Source organism: Acomys russatus, chromosome 14, assembly GCF_903995435.1.
Source record: "Acomys russatus chromosome 14, mAcoRus1.1, whole genome shotgun sequence".
Lineage (NCBI taxonomy): Eukaryota > Metazoa > Chordata > Mammalia > Rodentia > Muridae > Acomys > Acomys russatus.
Window position 1 is genome coordinate 17,625,224 of NC_067150.1, and position 17,686 is coordinate 17,642,909.

Sequence of the window (17,686 nt, forward strand, 5' to 3'; positions counted from 1 at the left end):
GTTGGCCGTCAAAAGCAACTGTGAGGGATGCTTAGGAGAGGCGAAAGTCGTTCGTAATGTCTAGTGTGCCTTTGGCCCTCCAGGACTCTACAATGGTGTGTAAAAAGAAGTGCTCCCACCCTGGTGTCTGTAACAACGATGAGGGTGCCTGTTGTGAAGAGTGTCTCCTAAGGGTGCCCCCAGAAGATGTCAGAGTATGCAAGTTTGGCAGCAAGATTTTCAGGGTATGTATGAGATAAGCCATCACCAGTATCATGAGCTGTGCGAGCCATCAGACTACACTGGCCATTAAAAATCTCCAGACATAATGCAGATTAGAGTTTTACCTTATTTATACATTTTAAAACACACATGTATATTTGTTATATTAATTTAAGTATGCATGTGTGCGTGGGTGTAGGTGTGGGTGTTAAAATCAAGGACATGGGAAATTTCAAGTGTGTCAGTGTTATTTCTCTTTCTACATGTGATCTGCCATGGCCCGAGGCTCAGCTGAGCATTCAACATGGCTGGTGTAGTTATGGGTCCAAATGCCCATCTATTTGGGGATGTTTGTCGTGGTCCTAACCATGGCAAGATCCTGATGGATTTAAAATTCGGTGCTTTCAGCAACGTTTCACAGATTTCTTTGAAAAACAACGACAACAAAAAAGACTCATTAGGAAGGTGTTCAGATGAGGATGTTTACCCAGTAAGTGACCAGCAAATGTCTGAGAGTCCAACTCCAAGGTACTCAAAGGCTTACTTACTGCCCATCCAACACTGCCTGAAGTGCATTCTGCATTGTTTTCTGATGTTCTTCAGTGGAAAGTTATGTAGTAACCACTTAACTTCAGCAAGCAGATGTTGGCTTTGTTCAAACTGTGTCCCCTCTCTTATCTAGGATGTTTCTGTTAAGGAGGAGGGAGAGACTCTGTACCAAAAACCTGCTTGATGACACCCACAAGCACCTAGACCCTTAGCATCATGTCAGACGAGGAACCTCCCTCAGGATTCTATGCACTGACATGGTTGGAGAGAGGCCTGCATTCTTACGGATCCTGTGAGAAAGAACACAATGCATTAAGCCCATTTTCAGAGACACTGATGTGAAATCCATTTTATTCAAAGCGATTTATTGTCCCCAGGGTACTGAGATAAAATTAACTCCTCTTATCGCAGTGCTTTGGACAAAACACTTTCAGGTCACCTCATAGAAAGGCTTCGTTTTTAAAACTGGAGCTTAAAGTACTTTACAGAGATTTTGGTTCCCGGGAATATTTCCTCATAGAACAGCAATAAGTTCTATGCCCTTTAAAGACAAATTTGGTTAGGTATGTCTCACCTGAGGGGCAGGAGAGGGTGGCCAGTCCTTAAGAATACCTTCAAAACTGAGAAGGGAGAGGATGCACCAAAGATCTTGAGTCCACAAACCCAGGAAGGATTCCTCATTTCATATTCATGCCTGACTCTGTCGTCTGATCTTTCCAACTTCAGTACAGGCATGAGCCTGCCTGTCGTGTTCTGCCTCAGCACCAACACCTGCATGCTGCACATCCAATGGGCCCAGTACATCAATGAGTGTCTTTCTATCCCAGCAAGAGTCTAGTCTCAGAAGCGTGTCTCAAAATGCTATTATTCCTCGAGTTGGAAGGAGAGTGCTAGCCGGGCAGCGTGCAAGCTCCTCATGTCCCTAGGGCTAGTCTGTCAGGGCTCTCTGTGTTCAGATGGCTGCTGACCAGGTGTCTGCCTGGATGCTGAGAATTATTTGAGTAACTTCTGTTCTCTCCATGTCCTGGGTGGCTGGGGGGCCTGGGTGGGGGGATGGGCATGGCACAGCTGAGCTTACGTCACCACACCTCAGCATCTCAGTTAACTGATGCCTCAGACAGCAAATGTTTCAATCCCATTAACCAGAGGAAGGTTAAGGTTTTGATCACACATCATACATGAAGATTTGTATTTTCTGGTCCTTCAGGGTGAAATTAAAAAAACATGTGAGCACAGGAGAGGTGAGATATAAACATGACGTGGTTAGAGCCAGAATACCCTTCCATATTTTGGAGCAAGACTTTTTTCCCACCCTTAACGCAAACAGTATCTAAGGATACTTGCTAACTACTCCTTAAAGCTGATTATCTACAGGTGCCTCCGAGTCCTGTGGGCTACACTGCCTGCCTCAGGCGGCGCGGCAGCAAGCTCTCCTCAATGGGGGAAATGAGAGCCTACTGGCTGGGCTCCTGCAGCCTCTACCTGCTAGTAGAACTCTGTGCTGTGTCCTGCAGGATGGAGAGATGTGGTCCTCAGTCAACTGTAGCATCTGTGCTTGTGTGAAGGGGAAGACAGAGTGTCGTAAGAAGCAGTGCATTCCTGTCAGCAGCTGCCCACAGGTATGTTGGGAATTTGGCTCTATTTTCTCTGTTATCTTGGGAAACACATGGCACATGCTGTTTTCTGAAAAGACAACCAGAACTCCCACAGCTTACATATGTGCCCCTGTAGCTGAAGTCCCTGGTGCAGCTGGACAATTCCTTCTTGCCATCCTTACCTGGGGTCCAGCCTTGCTGCCATCTTCCTGCCTTTTTAATTTGTAAATACTTCTCCAACTGTCTTGCTTAGATCTAGTTCGTTGTGGTTGGATTTTCAATATAACATCACAACTACATTTTGCTTTCTCTTTCTTTCTTTCTTTCTTTCTTTCTTTCTTTCTTTCTTTCTTCCTTTCTTCCTTCCTTACTCTCTCTCAAATCTCAGCTTTCTTCTTATAGCCGTGGTAATATATGGTTGTTTAATAGTAAATTCCCCACAAGGATTTCCTTGCCTAGCAGAAGCCCTAACCCTCTGCAGAACACTCCCCATCCAGCTCCGGCCTCCATTGTAGCCTCACATGGAAATAGCATCCTTATGGAAATACCTCTTTTCAAAAACCCAGAGCCCAGAGCCTTGAATAAAGCCCCCATTATCTTCTGCAGCATGGCCTCCATTGAATTCACCTCAGCAACTTGAAACCTTTCAAGGCTTTGTACGTTTTGGGAAAATGTCAAAGCTATTCAGTACCTTCTAGTGAGGGGAGGAAACATAGCCATATATTCAGAGCATGTCCTCTATTCTGTTATAGAACGCTTTTGATTTTATTCACATCTGTTATTATTATAAACAAAAAGTTGCTGTTTTTACTTGAGTGCCAAATGAGGCACAAAAAAACAACAGCTGTTGCCATTGCACAACTGAATTGGGGGGGGGTGGTAGAAAGGGGAAAAAATTCCCCTAATTAGTCTTGCTTTAAAAAGCCTCAGACATAAAACTGAAAACTTCCCATAAAAGAAAAAAAAAAAAAGTAGGTACAATAAGCAGACTTGAACATGGGCTGCTTATAAATATTCATTGGGAAAAATGGAATCACATCGTTTCTGCCAGTCCTCGGGGAACCCTCGCTGCTAATGAACTCTCCCAGCACATGTTAGTAATAATGGGCTTCCTTATTCTACAAGACAAAACCGGGAAGCAGTGCCAACCTGGTGGCTCGCGTAACTCGCCTCAGCAGGCCACTGTGGAGTTTCCAGCTTCACCTCAGCTCTGCCACTAGTAGCTGGGTCGGTGGTTTCTGCAGGGAGGTCACAGCTCTTCGTGTTGCCTGCCCGTGTCTCCCTGGTGATCTCACTGTGTGTGCCACACTCAGGCCAGGCATGTTGGTCCCTCCCAGGAAGGCCTTTGTCTAGCCCCACCCCCCTCTGAGGGTACTTCACAGTGCCCTGGACTTGGCTGCAGGACTACCTTTCCATTTCTAGGCATCCGTCCAACCAGTGCTCCCCTTCTCGGAGGCCAGTGCAAGGTCTTTGGAAGGTAGTTTTAGCTCCACTGTGAAATCCTTGAGAGAGAGAGGGGGAAGGGAGGGAGGGGAGAGAGAGAGAGAGAGAGAGAGAGAGAGAGAGAGAGAGAGAGAGAGAGAGAGAGAGAGAGAGAGAGAGAGAGAGAGAGAGAGAGAGAGAGAGAGCAGTTTACTTCTCCTTCCCTCCATTGATTGGGGGGGGGGGGAAACTAAACTAAAATTAGAAAACATAGAAAGACTCTGTTCCATCCCCATCCCTGCCCCCATGTCCTTTCCAGTTACCTGTTTTGTTTTTTTCAGAAGAAAGTTATGTTTGTAGTCACTTTTTGCCCTCCTAGATAATTCCCAAGGCTCTCAGGGTGAGAGCATCAGCACACTGTCTCGTCAATCTCATCAGTGTACGTTGAGGCCATTTCTTGGTCACAGAGAAATGGCAGTGTCTGCTAAGGTATAGATGCAGGGAGTTGCCCAAGTCACTTGATTAGAAATTTGGCTTTAGCACATTCCCCTCCAATGGGGCCCAGTACCTTGTCCCAGCTTCCTTGGAAATCATTCCATGGATCTGGGCTGATCTTCCCTGGCTCTGTTCTTGAGAAATTAAATGAGATCCCCTATGGCAGCCGTTCTTAATCCCTTTGTTGGGGTTGAACTACTCTTTCACAGGGGCCATATATCAGCTCTCCTCCATATCTAATATTTAAATTATGATTCATAACAGTAGCAAAATTATAGTGATGGAGTGGCAAAGAAGATAATTTTATGGTTGAAGGTCACCACAACATGAGGAGCTATATTAAAGGGCCGGGCACTAGGAAGGTTGAGGACCACTGCTCTATGGCATCACAGAGTTTAATGTGTCATTGTAGGCTTTGCTGATGCAAGAAATGAATGAGACCTGGCTTTAGTTCTTCCATAGCAAAATGTCATTTGAAAAAAACTAAAGTGATCATTTGTTTTGAAGATATCCAAACCTGCTTTGCAAACTGTTCACCACTAGGGAAGGAACAGAGCCTGGGCTCGGGCCTTTGCCGGGGTCTCAGGCCACCTCTCCATGTATACGTCACTTTCTTAGTTCTCTGTGAAGGGGTCTGAGATCACCTACACTCAGAGCTGCTTGTGAATTTCAAATGAGATGAAGCGGGAGCCACCCACGGCCGCCTGTCCCGTGTGCAGTAGATAACAGAGTCGTGGGGAACGACAGCACAAAGATCTGTAGTAAGAGAGCACGGCCTGTGGCGGCACAGGAAGTTAGCTTTTGTGTTTCCAGCATCCTGTGCTGCATGACACCAGCCAAGAAGGATTTTGCAGTTCCTGGAAATGACGACTATCAGAGCATTAAGCTCGCTAAAGCCCCATATGCAACCCGCTGTTAGCAAGGGCTGTTCCTTAAATGTTAATCTGCTTTCACATTCTCCCCCACGTGATTACTCACTGAGTCACATATAAGGAAAGGCCATTTGCCCATACAGATCTGGAGAATTTGTGTCCTTCTTTAAGTGTCAGGCATTTAAAAAAAAAAAAAAAAAAGAAGAAGAAGAAGGACATTTGGCTAGGAAGCTGCACTGCATATCCTGAGCAGTGGAGGAAAATTACTCAGTGCTGCAGGGCTCTCTGCTTCATTGCTTTTGATTGTCTAGCAGGGAGTTAGCAAGGATGATGTGGCAGGGGAAGAGGACTGAGTTTGATCTGTAGTGCAGCATATCTGCAGGATGCGAGCATCCTCAGAGTGGGTTGCAGGGTACCAGAGAGCTTCTCCAAGGGACAACAGGAAGAAAGTCGTGCTTGTATGGACAGAGTAGCTGTGGTTCCTATTTGTGAGCTTATGCACTTGGCCTCTTACAGGGCTTGGCTTGGCTATCAATGAGAAAGTTGTGTCCAGGCTGGCTCCATACTTTGAGGTATCTTGTTTCTTAAAGGATAAAACAGGAAACCATTTTTTTGGGGGGGGGGGGGGGGGGGGGGTAGTGAGGGGATGTTGACTTTGCCTGGCCTGAAAACTTGATGCTTGAAACTTCATTTTCGCTGTCATGGTCACCATCAAGTTCAAGTACAATCTGGGCTGATTTTGTTGGTTTATTTTGTATTAGATTAAAAAAAAAAAAAAGACTTCTCCTCATAGGACCATTTCTTAACATTAAATTTTTGATGTTTCTTTTTTTTTTCTCTCCTGACCAGGGTAAAATTCTCAACAGAAAAGGGTGCTGTCCTATTTGCACTGAAAGTAAGTTCTTCCTTTGGGAAAACAAGCTCTTCATATTTGTTTAACATTTCGCGATGACCAGGAAAACCTGTTGTAAGTTTTTTATAGACTTACTTCTGTACGTATGAGATGGACTCGTCCGCCACCTAGCCACAGGCACCTGAGATCAGCAGCTGTCACCCTCTCCCAGAAGCTGGCTCGAGACCTGGTTCCTTTAGAACCTGCTGTTAGAACTCAGGAAGCTAGCTGGTTGGATGTAGTCCTAAAGAAGTGCTAATAGCACTTGCAATCTTTGCGGCTAAGATAATGATGCCTGGTGAGGCCAGACATTCATGATCTTTTGGGGATTTACTTCTTTTCCTTATACCACTGAACAACTGTACTCCCCCTGACCCCCTTCTCCTGGGAACATCTGACATAACTGATGGCAATGGGCTTGCATCCTGATACTTTTAACTGAGTTCTTGAAGGTTCTATGTAATTGTCGTGAAGTTTGAGAGCCATCTCAAGCTGCTCTGTTCATCTCAGGGACAGAGCACTGTGATGGGTGTCAGTCCTATACGGGGGCTACATCTAAATGCCTACATCTATCAGGAAATCGCTGGGCTGGTCCACAAGCTCCCTTGGCTTCCATACAGCTTTCTGAAGTATACTACTGAAAGAATGGTGTTAGAAATGCATTGTCAAGTTGCTTGTGGTACGTGGTGGCAGTATTAGCAGAGTCAGGAAATGGCTTAGAAACTATTTTACCAGCCAGTCAGGCTTAGAGACATGGACTTTCGTGGCAGTTGGAAGCAGCTTTCATATGGAAACAGATTTGTTTCTTTCATTTATCTGATATCAGAGTTTATATTGCTCCAAGAAATTCTGTTTCTCCCCCTCCCTTTGATGTTTAATATCCTTGGATGACAGATACATAAATTTTGTCATTTTATATCTCAATACAAAACTATACATGGAAAACTATTATATGTTAATGTATAATCTATACAAATATTACTCTTGTCTAATATGTAGTATTATTTTCAAAGATAGAGAGCCATGGAAGTTTACAATGGATGAAACTGCTGATTGAATTAGCAAAAATATAAGTTATAGATTTAATAAAAGAACTTTCCTTTGAAGATAATGAAGTCATAAACTATCTCAAAGGAGGGCAATGATGCATGACAGTAGATTCAGAAATTAATGCAGAGAGAAGCAGCAGCTGTGATTAACACCGGTGATTCAAAAGCATGTGCTTCAACTATTCCCCTCCTTCACCTTTCAGAGACTCTTTGCTTATAGCTGGTTCCTAGGCTGCCCTCAGCTCCATTCCCTTCCATGTGAGCAGTCTCCATGCTGCACTGATAACATTTTTCTCTGTAGCCACATTAGTGGGCATGTTTGCATTTCTCTATAGAGTGTAGATCATGAGGCAGAGAGAGAGACTACATGAAATATGGACAGATGTCCCAGGAACTCCTGGTGTTTTGCAGTTCACCTCTTCCATGTGGACGACACAGAAGTGCTACATCTTCTGATTCTCTGGCTACCAGCTTCATGCGAACGTGGGCTTTGCACAGAAACAAGCCAAGTCTTGAATTGCCCAAATTTCTAAGAGTCCAAAGTGGTGATTAGTGACATTTTGGTCAAGTAAAGCTAGATCTTGTTAGTTTTATCTATCACAAGCTGGCTTTTCTCTATTATCTAGAAGCGTGGAGGCTTATAAAGAAATAGAACAGGACGAAGAGAGGACAGTTTGTAGCCAGCCGTAGCAAGTGCTGTGCTGTGTGAAGCTCATGAGCGAGCCATCCTTCCCATCATGCAAGGAGACAAGCAGAGAAAGCCACCCAGCTGGAGGGGCACTAGGGGGGCCGCGGGCTGCACCTGCAGCCCAGGGCTGGAAGCGCGCAGACCTGCGGCTCTCGGCCCAAGTCTGAGTTATATCATCAGATGGGTATTTCTCAATTTTCCCCGCTGATCTTCCCATCTGTTTACCCTCGCTTGCTCTCCAGCGGTTCTTCCATCACTGCTATAAAACACATTCTCCTCGGCAAGGCTCATTTGTTCAGACTCAGTGAAGAGATGGGATGGCTTCCAATTTTTTTAAAGCAATGCCCAGCTTTCCATAAGGCACCCAGGTAGACTTCTCCCGATGTCCCTTAGCTGTGGCCTAAAGACCTCCTACTTTGAAATTCCTTTGTTATTATATCCAAGATCTGGAATAAACCTTTGGGCTCATTCTTTCCTTTGCTTATTAGTTATAAAACCTCTTCTGGCACACAAGTTTCTAGAATGAGAAACCAAGGCCAACACTTCAAACTAAGGCTGGCGTTTTCTGTCTCTAGAAGACTCCAGGGTTTTCACCCTTTGTTTTATTGACAATCTCCCTGGTCAGCTTTGCTTTAGGAATGTCCTGGGTATTGCAGAATATTTGCAGCAACCATTCCCTCAGAGTATTAAGCAGTAATGTCCCTCGACATTGCCAGATGCCTCCTTGAGGTCAACCAGTGATACCCCAAACAGGGAAAGTGGCACATGTGAATACAGACATAAACACCCAAGGGACAGAGCAGCAGCAATGACTTCCTGGCAGTACCTGCTGATGCACCACAGTGGGAGAGTAAAATGGGGCTGTTCTGCTAGCCTAACACCAGAAGGCTAGCGCCTGTAGGTTGGTTGAATATGCTTTTATATTTTAATTTCCAGGGTTACAAATGGTTGTGAAGACACAACCTGATGTCTTAAAAATTCCTGTGATTGCTTTTCATTGTTCAGAAGTTGGAAACAAAGTCTAGGCTGCACTTAACATCGTATATAAACTTACTTCTGCCTTCACTGCATATGGTCACACTTATATTTTGAATTATTTAACATATATATATATATGCAGTCATTTTAATATATTCTGTAAGGAGGCAAGATCATACATACATACATACATACATACATACATACATAGATACATACATACATACATACATAGACACATACATACATACATACATAGATACATACATACATACATACGTACATACATCCTTGTAGATGCATTTTGTCTGTAGATGTTACATGAATGATGAGCTGCTTCTAGCAGCAGTGGCACTGCACTGACTCTCACTAAAATCCCACACAATTCCTTCCTGCCTGGGTTTGTCTTTGTCTTGGTCGAATTTGAGATCCTTTTCCCAGCAAAGAGAAAAGAAAAGAAATGTTTTGCAGATCCTTGTTTGCCTGTGTCAGTTACAATGAAAGTTTACTGTTATGGCGATAGGCAGCAGTCAGTCACAAGGGCAGAAACCACTGCACACTCCAGACCCTAACTGTGGGGGAGGTTGATCTGAAGGTGTAATGGGTCTTCTATCGACAGGGGTGTCCTCTCAGAGTTCGGTCCGAGGAAAGTCAAAAAAGCATAGCTGCCTCTTAATAACTCGAGACCTACCATTTTCCTTTCCAACAGAAAAAAAAATTGAATTTGGTTTGGATGATTTACTTAAAGTAAAATATTTGAAGTGAGCTAAACAAACTTCATAAAACTCTTGGCAAAAAGCTCTCTCTTGCCAAGGTATGAGGCTGTAGCTGGAAGGCTGGGTGTCATGTGACCATGAGTTAGGTGCTTGGAAGCAGCAGAACTCGGGAGGGCCACTTTGCTATTCCTGTAGTATTTGGTTTATGTGAAATGCTCTTTTATAGTGTGCTGGCAAAGAGCGTGTGGAATCTTAACCTCACCAACCCACAGAGACCAGAATCAGATAAATTCTATGCTGGCTGCAGATCTGTTTTCGAACTTGGAAATAATACTTCAGTGTCAAAGTTTTCACTGATAAGTGAGGTGTGGGTGTGGGTGTGTGTGGAGGAAGATGGGGAGTGGAGAGACTGAGAGGTTGGGTTATGAGAGGAGCCAATCTCTTAATCAGATCGGAGGCAAGCGAAAGCACTAGGACTTGGTCACCCAGCCCCAAGTCTCACGCATTACTTAAACAGCTTCACTTACCTCATACTCAGCCCCAGGCACCCCCAAGCCCAAATGCAAGCTTGTGATTATGTGGCACTGGGGCTGATAGATTCTACTGAGGACATATGTACATATGACTGAAATAACCTCAGCCACACATCCCATAAGTCACAGGAAATACTGAGTTTCAGCAAGTTAGGGTGCCAGGAGGTGCACAGTTGCCAAATGACTCTAGAACCCCACTCCAAGGTCTTCAAACTGTGTGCAGGTCGATGAGCATGCACCAGGGCTTGCTTCCTAGACCCACAATTGCTAGCTGCAGAATTTACCCCAGCTAGTTTTGTTGGCAAATCTCTCTACCCTAAGCCCAGCGAGGTGCCTGATGCCTTTTTATATGTCCCAGTGAAAAATAGTGAGCATAGGAGGGCAAAAAGGACAAAATTTTCACTTCCTGCAGGTAGGGAGTGTGATACATCATGAAAGAGTGATCTTGGAACCTGGCATGTGAAAACGCTCCATAGAGAGAGCCTCTATAAATTAGTAATTCCATGTCTGAGCAAGGGTCTGGCCTGTGGGGCTTAATTTCTCTTAGCCTTAGGAGTTTGTCCTTACCTCCGGAGAGCGAGGAGATTTGACGTGAGGTTCAGGATGCTTGTGGAATAAGAAGCTGTGGTGTTGATTTTAGCTCTGCCAGGGAGGTGTTAAGCTTAGTAGCCACTGAAGTTTCTGCTCGTGCGTGTGGAGCTGGCTTTTTGACACTTTCTGAAGCTTGGCTGGCAGGCTGGTGGAAAGTGAAGTCCCCACATGGCAGCAGTGGTCTGGGGGAGAGCCCACCCAAGAGAAGCTGTGGGGAAATGAGCCCTTTGCTGTGCTGTGCTGTGCTGTCCCAAGGGATGCTCTCGCTTTAAGTTATCTCACCACAAATTGGTATAGAGTTGAGACTGAAGTCATTGTCTATGAACTGGGTCATCGTTGACCTCCATCTCTTGTTAACTTCTTCCGGGTGAACTAGTTAGCAGTAGTTCTCAAATACTGGCACACTGTGGAACCAGGCTTAAGGTGAGTGCATGACAAATACTCAGTAACCTAGTAGTTAATCAGTCACTTGTGGCCACCAGCATCATCAGTGTCATCAGCATCACTAGCCTACAGGACCAGCGATAGCAGCAGCAGTAGCCAACATTTATTTACCGTCATCTGCTGTGTATCCAAACACTGCCATGGTTGTCCCACTTGATTTTATACGAATCCCACAGCTATCTTTTGGCCAAGTGATGTTTTCAGCTATAGTTTACAGCCAGGAAACTGAGGCTTAGCGGTTTGGAGGTCAGAGATGGAGTCCGAGTTTCCTCTGTGCTGCCTGGCTGGCCCCAGAGACTGGGCTGTAGTTGCTGTTCTTGGCTTCCTTCTCATTTCAAGTTTGATCAATAGTTACAGCTGAGGAGGGGAAGGAGGGGACGGTTTGAGGGATTTTATAGTCCCTAGGAGGTATAGATTAGAAAAGAAATCACAACTCCAGTTTTAATAGCCTTTTTTTTTCTCTTCTACCCCTGCCCTGGGAGAAAAGTATACATTTCAGCCCCTGGCTTTCCTCTGTCTTATGGCTGCTCACCCTATCTGCTCAAGGCAGCGCGGTGGCGGTTGTACCCTGAGCTTACTTTGCATGTGTACTCATATTTCCAGTCCGTCTCCTCCACCACAGCAACTCAGGCAGGGATGTTTATATAGTCAAGTGAAGGTCTTGCTAAATTTGTTTACACTAAGTAAGCATGTATATAGACCTGCTTATGCATAAATATTTCATATAGTTTTAAACTTGAAAGAACTCTGTATCACTTATAGTGTGTGTGGGGGGGGAGGTGAAGAAGGATAATGTTGTTCTCAAAGGTGCATTTTAATTAATTTCTAATTTAGTGCCATAAAATTATATGCATCTGGGGACCTTCCCTCTGGGAAACCGAGGCTCACAAGAACACCAAGCAAGAGAGAGCTGGAGTAAAACCCGTATATTTTCAAACATCATAGCGTAGTCGTTAGTCTAAAAACCTCTTTGGAGTTTGTTTTGGGAATATGGGGGTTTCGTTTGTTTGTAAGAAATACAGCATTATTGAATCACTTCATTAAAAAGTACATCCTTGTCTACGTATAAATGAATATCTTTTTTTCCTGTGGCGAGACATATGAGTTAACTCCACATCTGACGTGGACTGGTCACACTGCTGTGGCAAATCTCTCTAGAGATGCAAGCATCCAGCTGTGGCTGAGTATGCTGGAGACCGAGGCTTAGTGAGGGTACCCCAAAATACAGCCAGAGGACAGGATCACTGAGGAAGTCAAAGCCCAGACTGCACCTGAAAACCATGCTTCTTGTAAATCTCTGTGCCGAGCTGAGGCGGCTTTCCACCTCTCTGAAGTCCCATCTCCTACAAGTCAAATAAGATCAGCAGGGCTCAGACTTCTGCCTGCACAATCCCTCTTGCTGTGGTGGGGCGGGGCTTATAGCACACGGTGTCCATGCACTCTACTATTTAATTCTCAAGATGATTCTGCCAAGTAGAAGCTACTATCAATTCCATCTTGCAGCTAAAGGATTTGAGGTCAGAGAAGTGAAACGGAGAGAGGTCTGCTAATTCTATAATCTGTGAGACGCTGAAACCCAAACTTTAGGCATATTTCTGTGTTCTCTCTTGGCTGTACCTTGATTCCTTTTGGAGGTCTGCCTCTAAATACATGAGGTTTTCCACTTTCTTTCTTTTATACATGGCAGGGAAAATCTATTTGCAAGCAGTTGTGTCCACTCACCTTTAGAAACACTGTTTGGTGAAGTTACCTTGACATCTGTGATCGCTTGGGTTGTATTACTTCGGCTCTCACCTTTACAGAGAGATGAAGAAATGACTCATTGTGTGTGCAGTTTCCCGTTGACGTGCAACTTGTATTATGTGTGTTCTCCACCCCAGTCATCATGTCTCCCTCTGCTTGGCCAGGGTGTCTGTCTTTAGTGCATGCATCTGTCCTCTTGACAGCTTGCCTCCTCGTGTGTACACTCACAGCCGCCTCCACACTCCTCCTGTGGCTCTTTCTCATTCTGGTTTCAATATTGTCCAAACTTTTAATTTTTAAAACAATATTTTTATTAATTTTTGGAGAATTTCATATGACCTATTTTGAACATATTTTCCCATCACTCCTCCCTTTACACTCCTACCCCTTCCTACCCAAATTGAATTTCATCTTCTTTTTCTTTTCTTTCTTTCTTTCTTTTTTTTTTCTCTATTTTTTCTTCTTTCCCATTGAGCCCAGATTGTGTTGCTCAACTAGTTTTTGAACTAAGGCATTCCCTGGAGTGTGAAGGACACAGCAGGGGTCACACCATTAAAGAAAATTGACCCTTCTCCCAGCAGCTACCAAATGTCAATCTCTGGGCACCTAGTGGTGGAATTTCATACTCACTTCCCCACTTTCTCCTGGGATAACATCTAGCTTGAGCTTGTTATATAGTCTTGGGCTCGTAGTCACAACTTCTTTGAGTTTACACGTGCAACTTCCCTGGTGGACCTGGAAAACACTGTTCCTATCTATCACCCCCGCCTCTTCCAGTCTTCACTATCCCTCTTGCATGTAGCTCCCTGACGCTTGTGTGGAAAAGTGTCATGTGTTCCATTCAGGACTGAGTACTACACACACAGTCTTATTCTCTGCACATTGACCAGTTGTGGGTCTCTGTGCCAGTGGCCATCTACTGTAAGGGGGAAACTTCTTTTGTGAGGCTTGAGAGATGTTCCGATCTGTGAGCATAGAATGGCACTAAGAATCGGTTCAATGTTATGTCCAGTTAGTGGGAGAAGAGGACTGGATTCTCCCCTAGGGCCTATGATCTATCTGGTCACAGGTTTTTGGCCCCTTTGACAATGACGGGTTTGGGTTCTATCTCATGAAACAAGCCTGGTATCCAATACAAAGAGCGATCGGTTACCCCCATAACATCTGTGCCCCTGCTGTAGCAGTGTGCATATCTTGTCACGTTAGTTGCTACTGTAGTTTACAGAGTTCACAGATGGATAAGGCTGATGATGCCTTTTCTCCTTTCATAGTGTGTGTAGTACTTTACAGCACCATGAAAGCCTGTGGAATACCAGCTTGGCTTCTCCCTATTCTGTGAGTCGGATAATGAACTTAGCTTCTAGCCTTCCAAGGGAGGAATTCTCCTTGTAAATACTGCATTTGAGTTTCATTAACAGTTGCTACCTTTGAGTCATCAGATTCTCTGAGTTAGGAGTTGGTCAAAGGGGCTGGTGGCTGTGTCCAAGCCCTCTTCACTGACTGAACGCTGGCCTCTGCACTCTCCCAGCTGCACAGGTTTGGAGAGTGAGTGTTGTTTCTCATATTTCTGGCATCTCTCTCCCCTGTTGCTAATCAGTCATCAAGTCTAGTTGATTGCCTCTTTATGCTGTTCTCCTAGTAAATAATTTCCTTTTTATTCCCACGGCAGCTGTACCCTCATCCTGTTGTTTTCTGCTCACTCCCATCCCCTTCCCTTCAGCTTTCTATGCACACTGCTTCAGAACCCAAATGCATCCTTCATGAAAACTGGACCACCTTCCTTCACTGCTGAACGGTTTCCAAGGTTTATGTTATAAACCCCTGGGGCTGAGGACTAGCCCCGAGTAATGCCTTCAGGACAGATCCTCTGACTGCCTGTTAAAGGCGTACTGGGTGGGGTTGCCTTAGACATGTTTCCTCGCTGCAGAGCTCAGGGCCTTTGCCGCAGCAGTGGGCACCATAAGCTTCCCAGGGTGGGGGTAGGGGTGAGGGTGGGGGTGGGTGAGAGAGTACAGAGCACGCCGTTGGCTTCTCAGAGCTTTTAAAGTTTTACTCATCATGGCAATCCATCAGGTGGGATTGATGTTTTGTAGGAAGCACATTAAGAAATGTTGGTTCCTTTGGAATATATTTAAGCTTCCCAGACTGGCAATGAATCTCAGGCCAATTTATTTACACAGTGTGAGTGTCTCATGTCCCCTGAAGCAAGTCCTTGCTCCAGACAGACCCGTCTCCTGCTCTCCTGTTCAGGCTGCTTCTTTCCTGTGTTTGGGCTTTATTGGCATTCCTCCTGTGGCCTAGAAGGCTCACTCCGTTCTGGCCCCTCATCTACATCTTGTGTCTGTTATGGGTGGACTTGACTCATTATACTTTCACAAGCTTTGTCCTCTTTGTGCCTCTTACACTCTTGCTCACAATAAGAAAAGCGATGGTCACTGTATGCGGGGAGCTCTCTTGTTTAATGTATTCCTAATTTGTCTCCTCAACTTCAAGGTCAATTTAAGGTCTACATCAGCATTTTATCTCTGTCTTCCAGAGCTGAGCATCTTTTCTAATAGCATTAGGTAAACAAGCCTGTGTTACACACGGAGTTTGTGTCTGCTTTGCGAGCCACTCAGTAGCAAGGTAAGAAGGGGTTTCCATCACTGGAGTTTCTTCAAAGTTTCCTAATGCTTTCATTCTGGGCAATATAGTAATTTAGAGATGTGATGTTTATCTCCTCAGTTCAGATGCACAGTTTCTCCTCTCAAGAGAATGTGGTAAAGAGAAAAGATATTGTCAGGTCAACCCGTGGCTAGCAGGAATAGCAAGTCTGCCTTCTACAATACGCTTAGTCTCCAATCCCAGCATGTGGGAGGCAGAGGCAGGCTTGTCTTAGTGAGTTCAAGGCCAGCCTAGACAACAGAGTGCCTGCCAGGATAGCCAGGGATACACAGTGAGACCTTGTCTAGGGGGAAGAAACAAACTTTTGAGGGTTGAATACATTTTCTTGTTGTTTGGTGATTTACCTTTTATCTGTTATTCATGGGTGCAGTGACTTAGTTATGCAGCATATTCTCCCAGATGTATGGCATGAAATAAATACTTAGTGAAAAGAAAAAGAACCCCCCACACACACACACCAAAAAAAAAAAAAAAAAAAAAAAAAAAAAGAAAGAAAGAAAAGAAAAGAAAAAAGGAAAGAAGGAAGGAAAAGCTTGGATTCTGGAAGACAGAGATAAAATGCTGATATAGACCTTAAATTGACCTTGACGTTGGGGAGACAAATTAGGAATACATTAAACAAGAGAGCCATACACTAAATTTTACAACTGACTTCCAGATAGATAATCTTAATCTGAAATTCAGACAGTCCTGGGAGGCCACTGATCATCCTTAAGAGCCTCTACATCCCAGAGGCTGTTTTCCTAGGAAGACACCTACTCATTTCTTCACATTTCCAGAGTCATCAGCACATCTGCCCAGATGCTGCAGCCCATGCTGTACATAGAACCACAAGTGGGAAAGTTGCTGGCCATGGACCACAGAACCAGAAGCTGCCTGTGATGCTCATTGCTGAGTGACCATGGGCCATAGGCATCTTCTTCAAACTCACTACTAAGGAATTAACATAATAATGCATGACATATAGCAATGTGGCAAGGAAAGGGGTGACATTAAAATACCAAACTCAGCCATACAACTGGCCTGGTGCCTGACAGAAACAGTCTGTGCTAGACACTTGAGATTGAGCTAAGTTATTAGTTTCCATGGATGCTGTAGCAAAATCCCACAAAAACTGGGGCTTAATGTCACTAATTATCTTGCACGCTCTAGAGGTCAAAGTCAGAAGTAGGTTTCACTGGGATAAAAAGCAAGGCCCAAACAAGGCTGTGTTCCTTGTAAATCTCAAGCAGAGGCATTTTTGCCTTTCCCAGCTTCTAAGGCTACCTGCATCACTTGACCCTTGGCCTCTTCCTCCATCTTCAAAGTCATGGCTGTTTCCGTTCTCACGCAAATGTGCTATGCCAAGTCCCCGCCTAACTCTTCAGCAATGGAATAGTACTCATTGCCCTCAGACCACATAGGGTAGATTCCTCCCTTGCAAGTCAGCTCATGAGCAAGCCTGATTCCATTTGCAAATCACATTCTTTTTTGCAGTCCAATACCACATGCATGGGGGTTCTGGGTATCAGAGTGTGGCTTTCTTTGAGGAACTACATTGACCTGTCATACTTGGCCAATGTAGGATTAGAACAAAGATCTCTTCTCCTATTTTTGTGATTCTGAATCAGTTTTGTGGTTCTGAGAATACTTTTCAGTGGAGGGCATGTCTATTCAACCTAAGAACTTGGATTTACTAAGGGCTAGGAATTGCTGCCCTCCCAAACACTGGCTCTCACAGACTGGGATTTCCAGGTGATTTTCTTGGCACCAAATATAGTTCCCCTTTAATATTCTCCACCTTTCTATTTTCCTTAATAGTGTATTTGTTCTTAATGTATTCATTCATAAATAATCCAATTAATTAATTAAACATACCTCTGCTGGCTACCTGTCACATGCATTTATTTTAATAAACTTAGTGTAGGCAATTTCTTTTTAGGCGAAAGTATTGTTTAATTAATTAGCCTATTTTCAACAAATATTTGATGGGTAGCATGCCATGTACCGTTGAAATAGAATTAGCGTATATGCGTGTATGCATTTAGGTCCTCCCATGTGGCAGTGGGCTCCATGCATGGAATGTATATGTAAGTACTTCAAAGCCAGACTTATGAGTTATGAACACATCATAACCATTGAGTGGGAGTAAAATGCAACTTAACATTGTAAGGGAGATGGATTAGTCAATGCCCCATAAACTTGAGGACCTGAGTTTGGATCTGCAGAGCGTGTGTCAAAAGCTATCCCTGTGCCCAAACCATGTGGAAGCAGA

The 17,686-nt window shown here is 44.4% G+C and overlaps 1 protein-coding gene across 1 annotated transcript in view; it reads left to right on the plus strand.

The window, feature by feature from the left end:
- The window catches only part of Bmper (BMP binding endothelial regulator), a 243,434-nt gene that overhangs the window by 141,397 nt on the left and 84,351 nt on the right, over positions 1–17,686 (plus strand). The window contains exons 9-11 of the mRNA XM_051156089.1: positions 84–224; positions 2,265–2,369; positions 5,984–6,029. Of these exons, the coding sequence (XP_051012046.1) occupies positions 84–224; positions 2,265–2,369; positions 5,984–6,029 (292 nt within the window). The remainder of the gene's footprint in view (positions 1–83; positions 225–2,264; positions 2,370–5,983; positions 6,030–17,686) is intronic.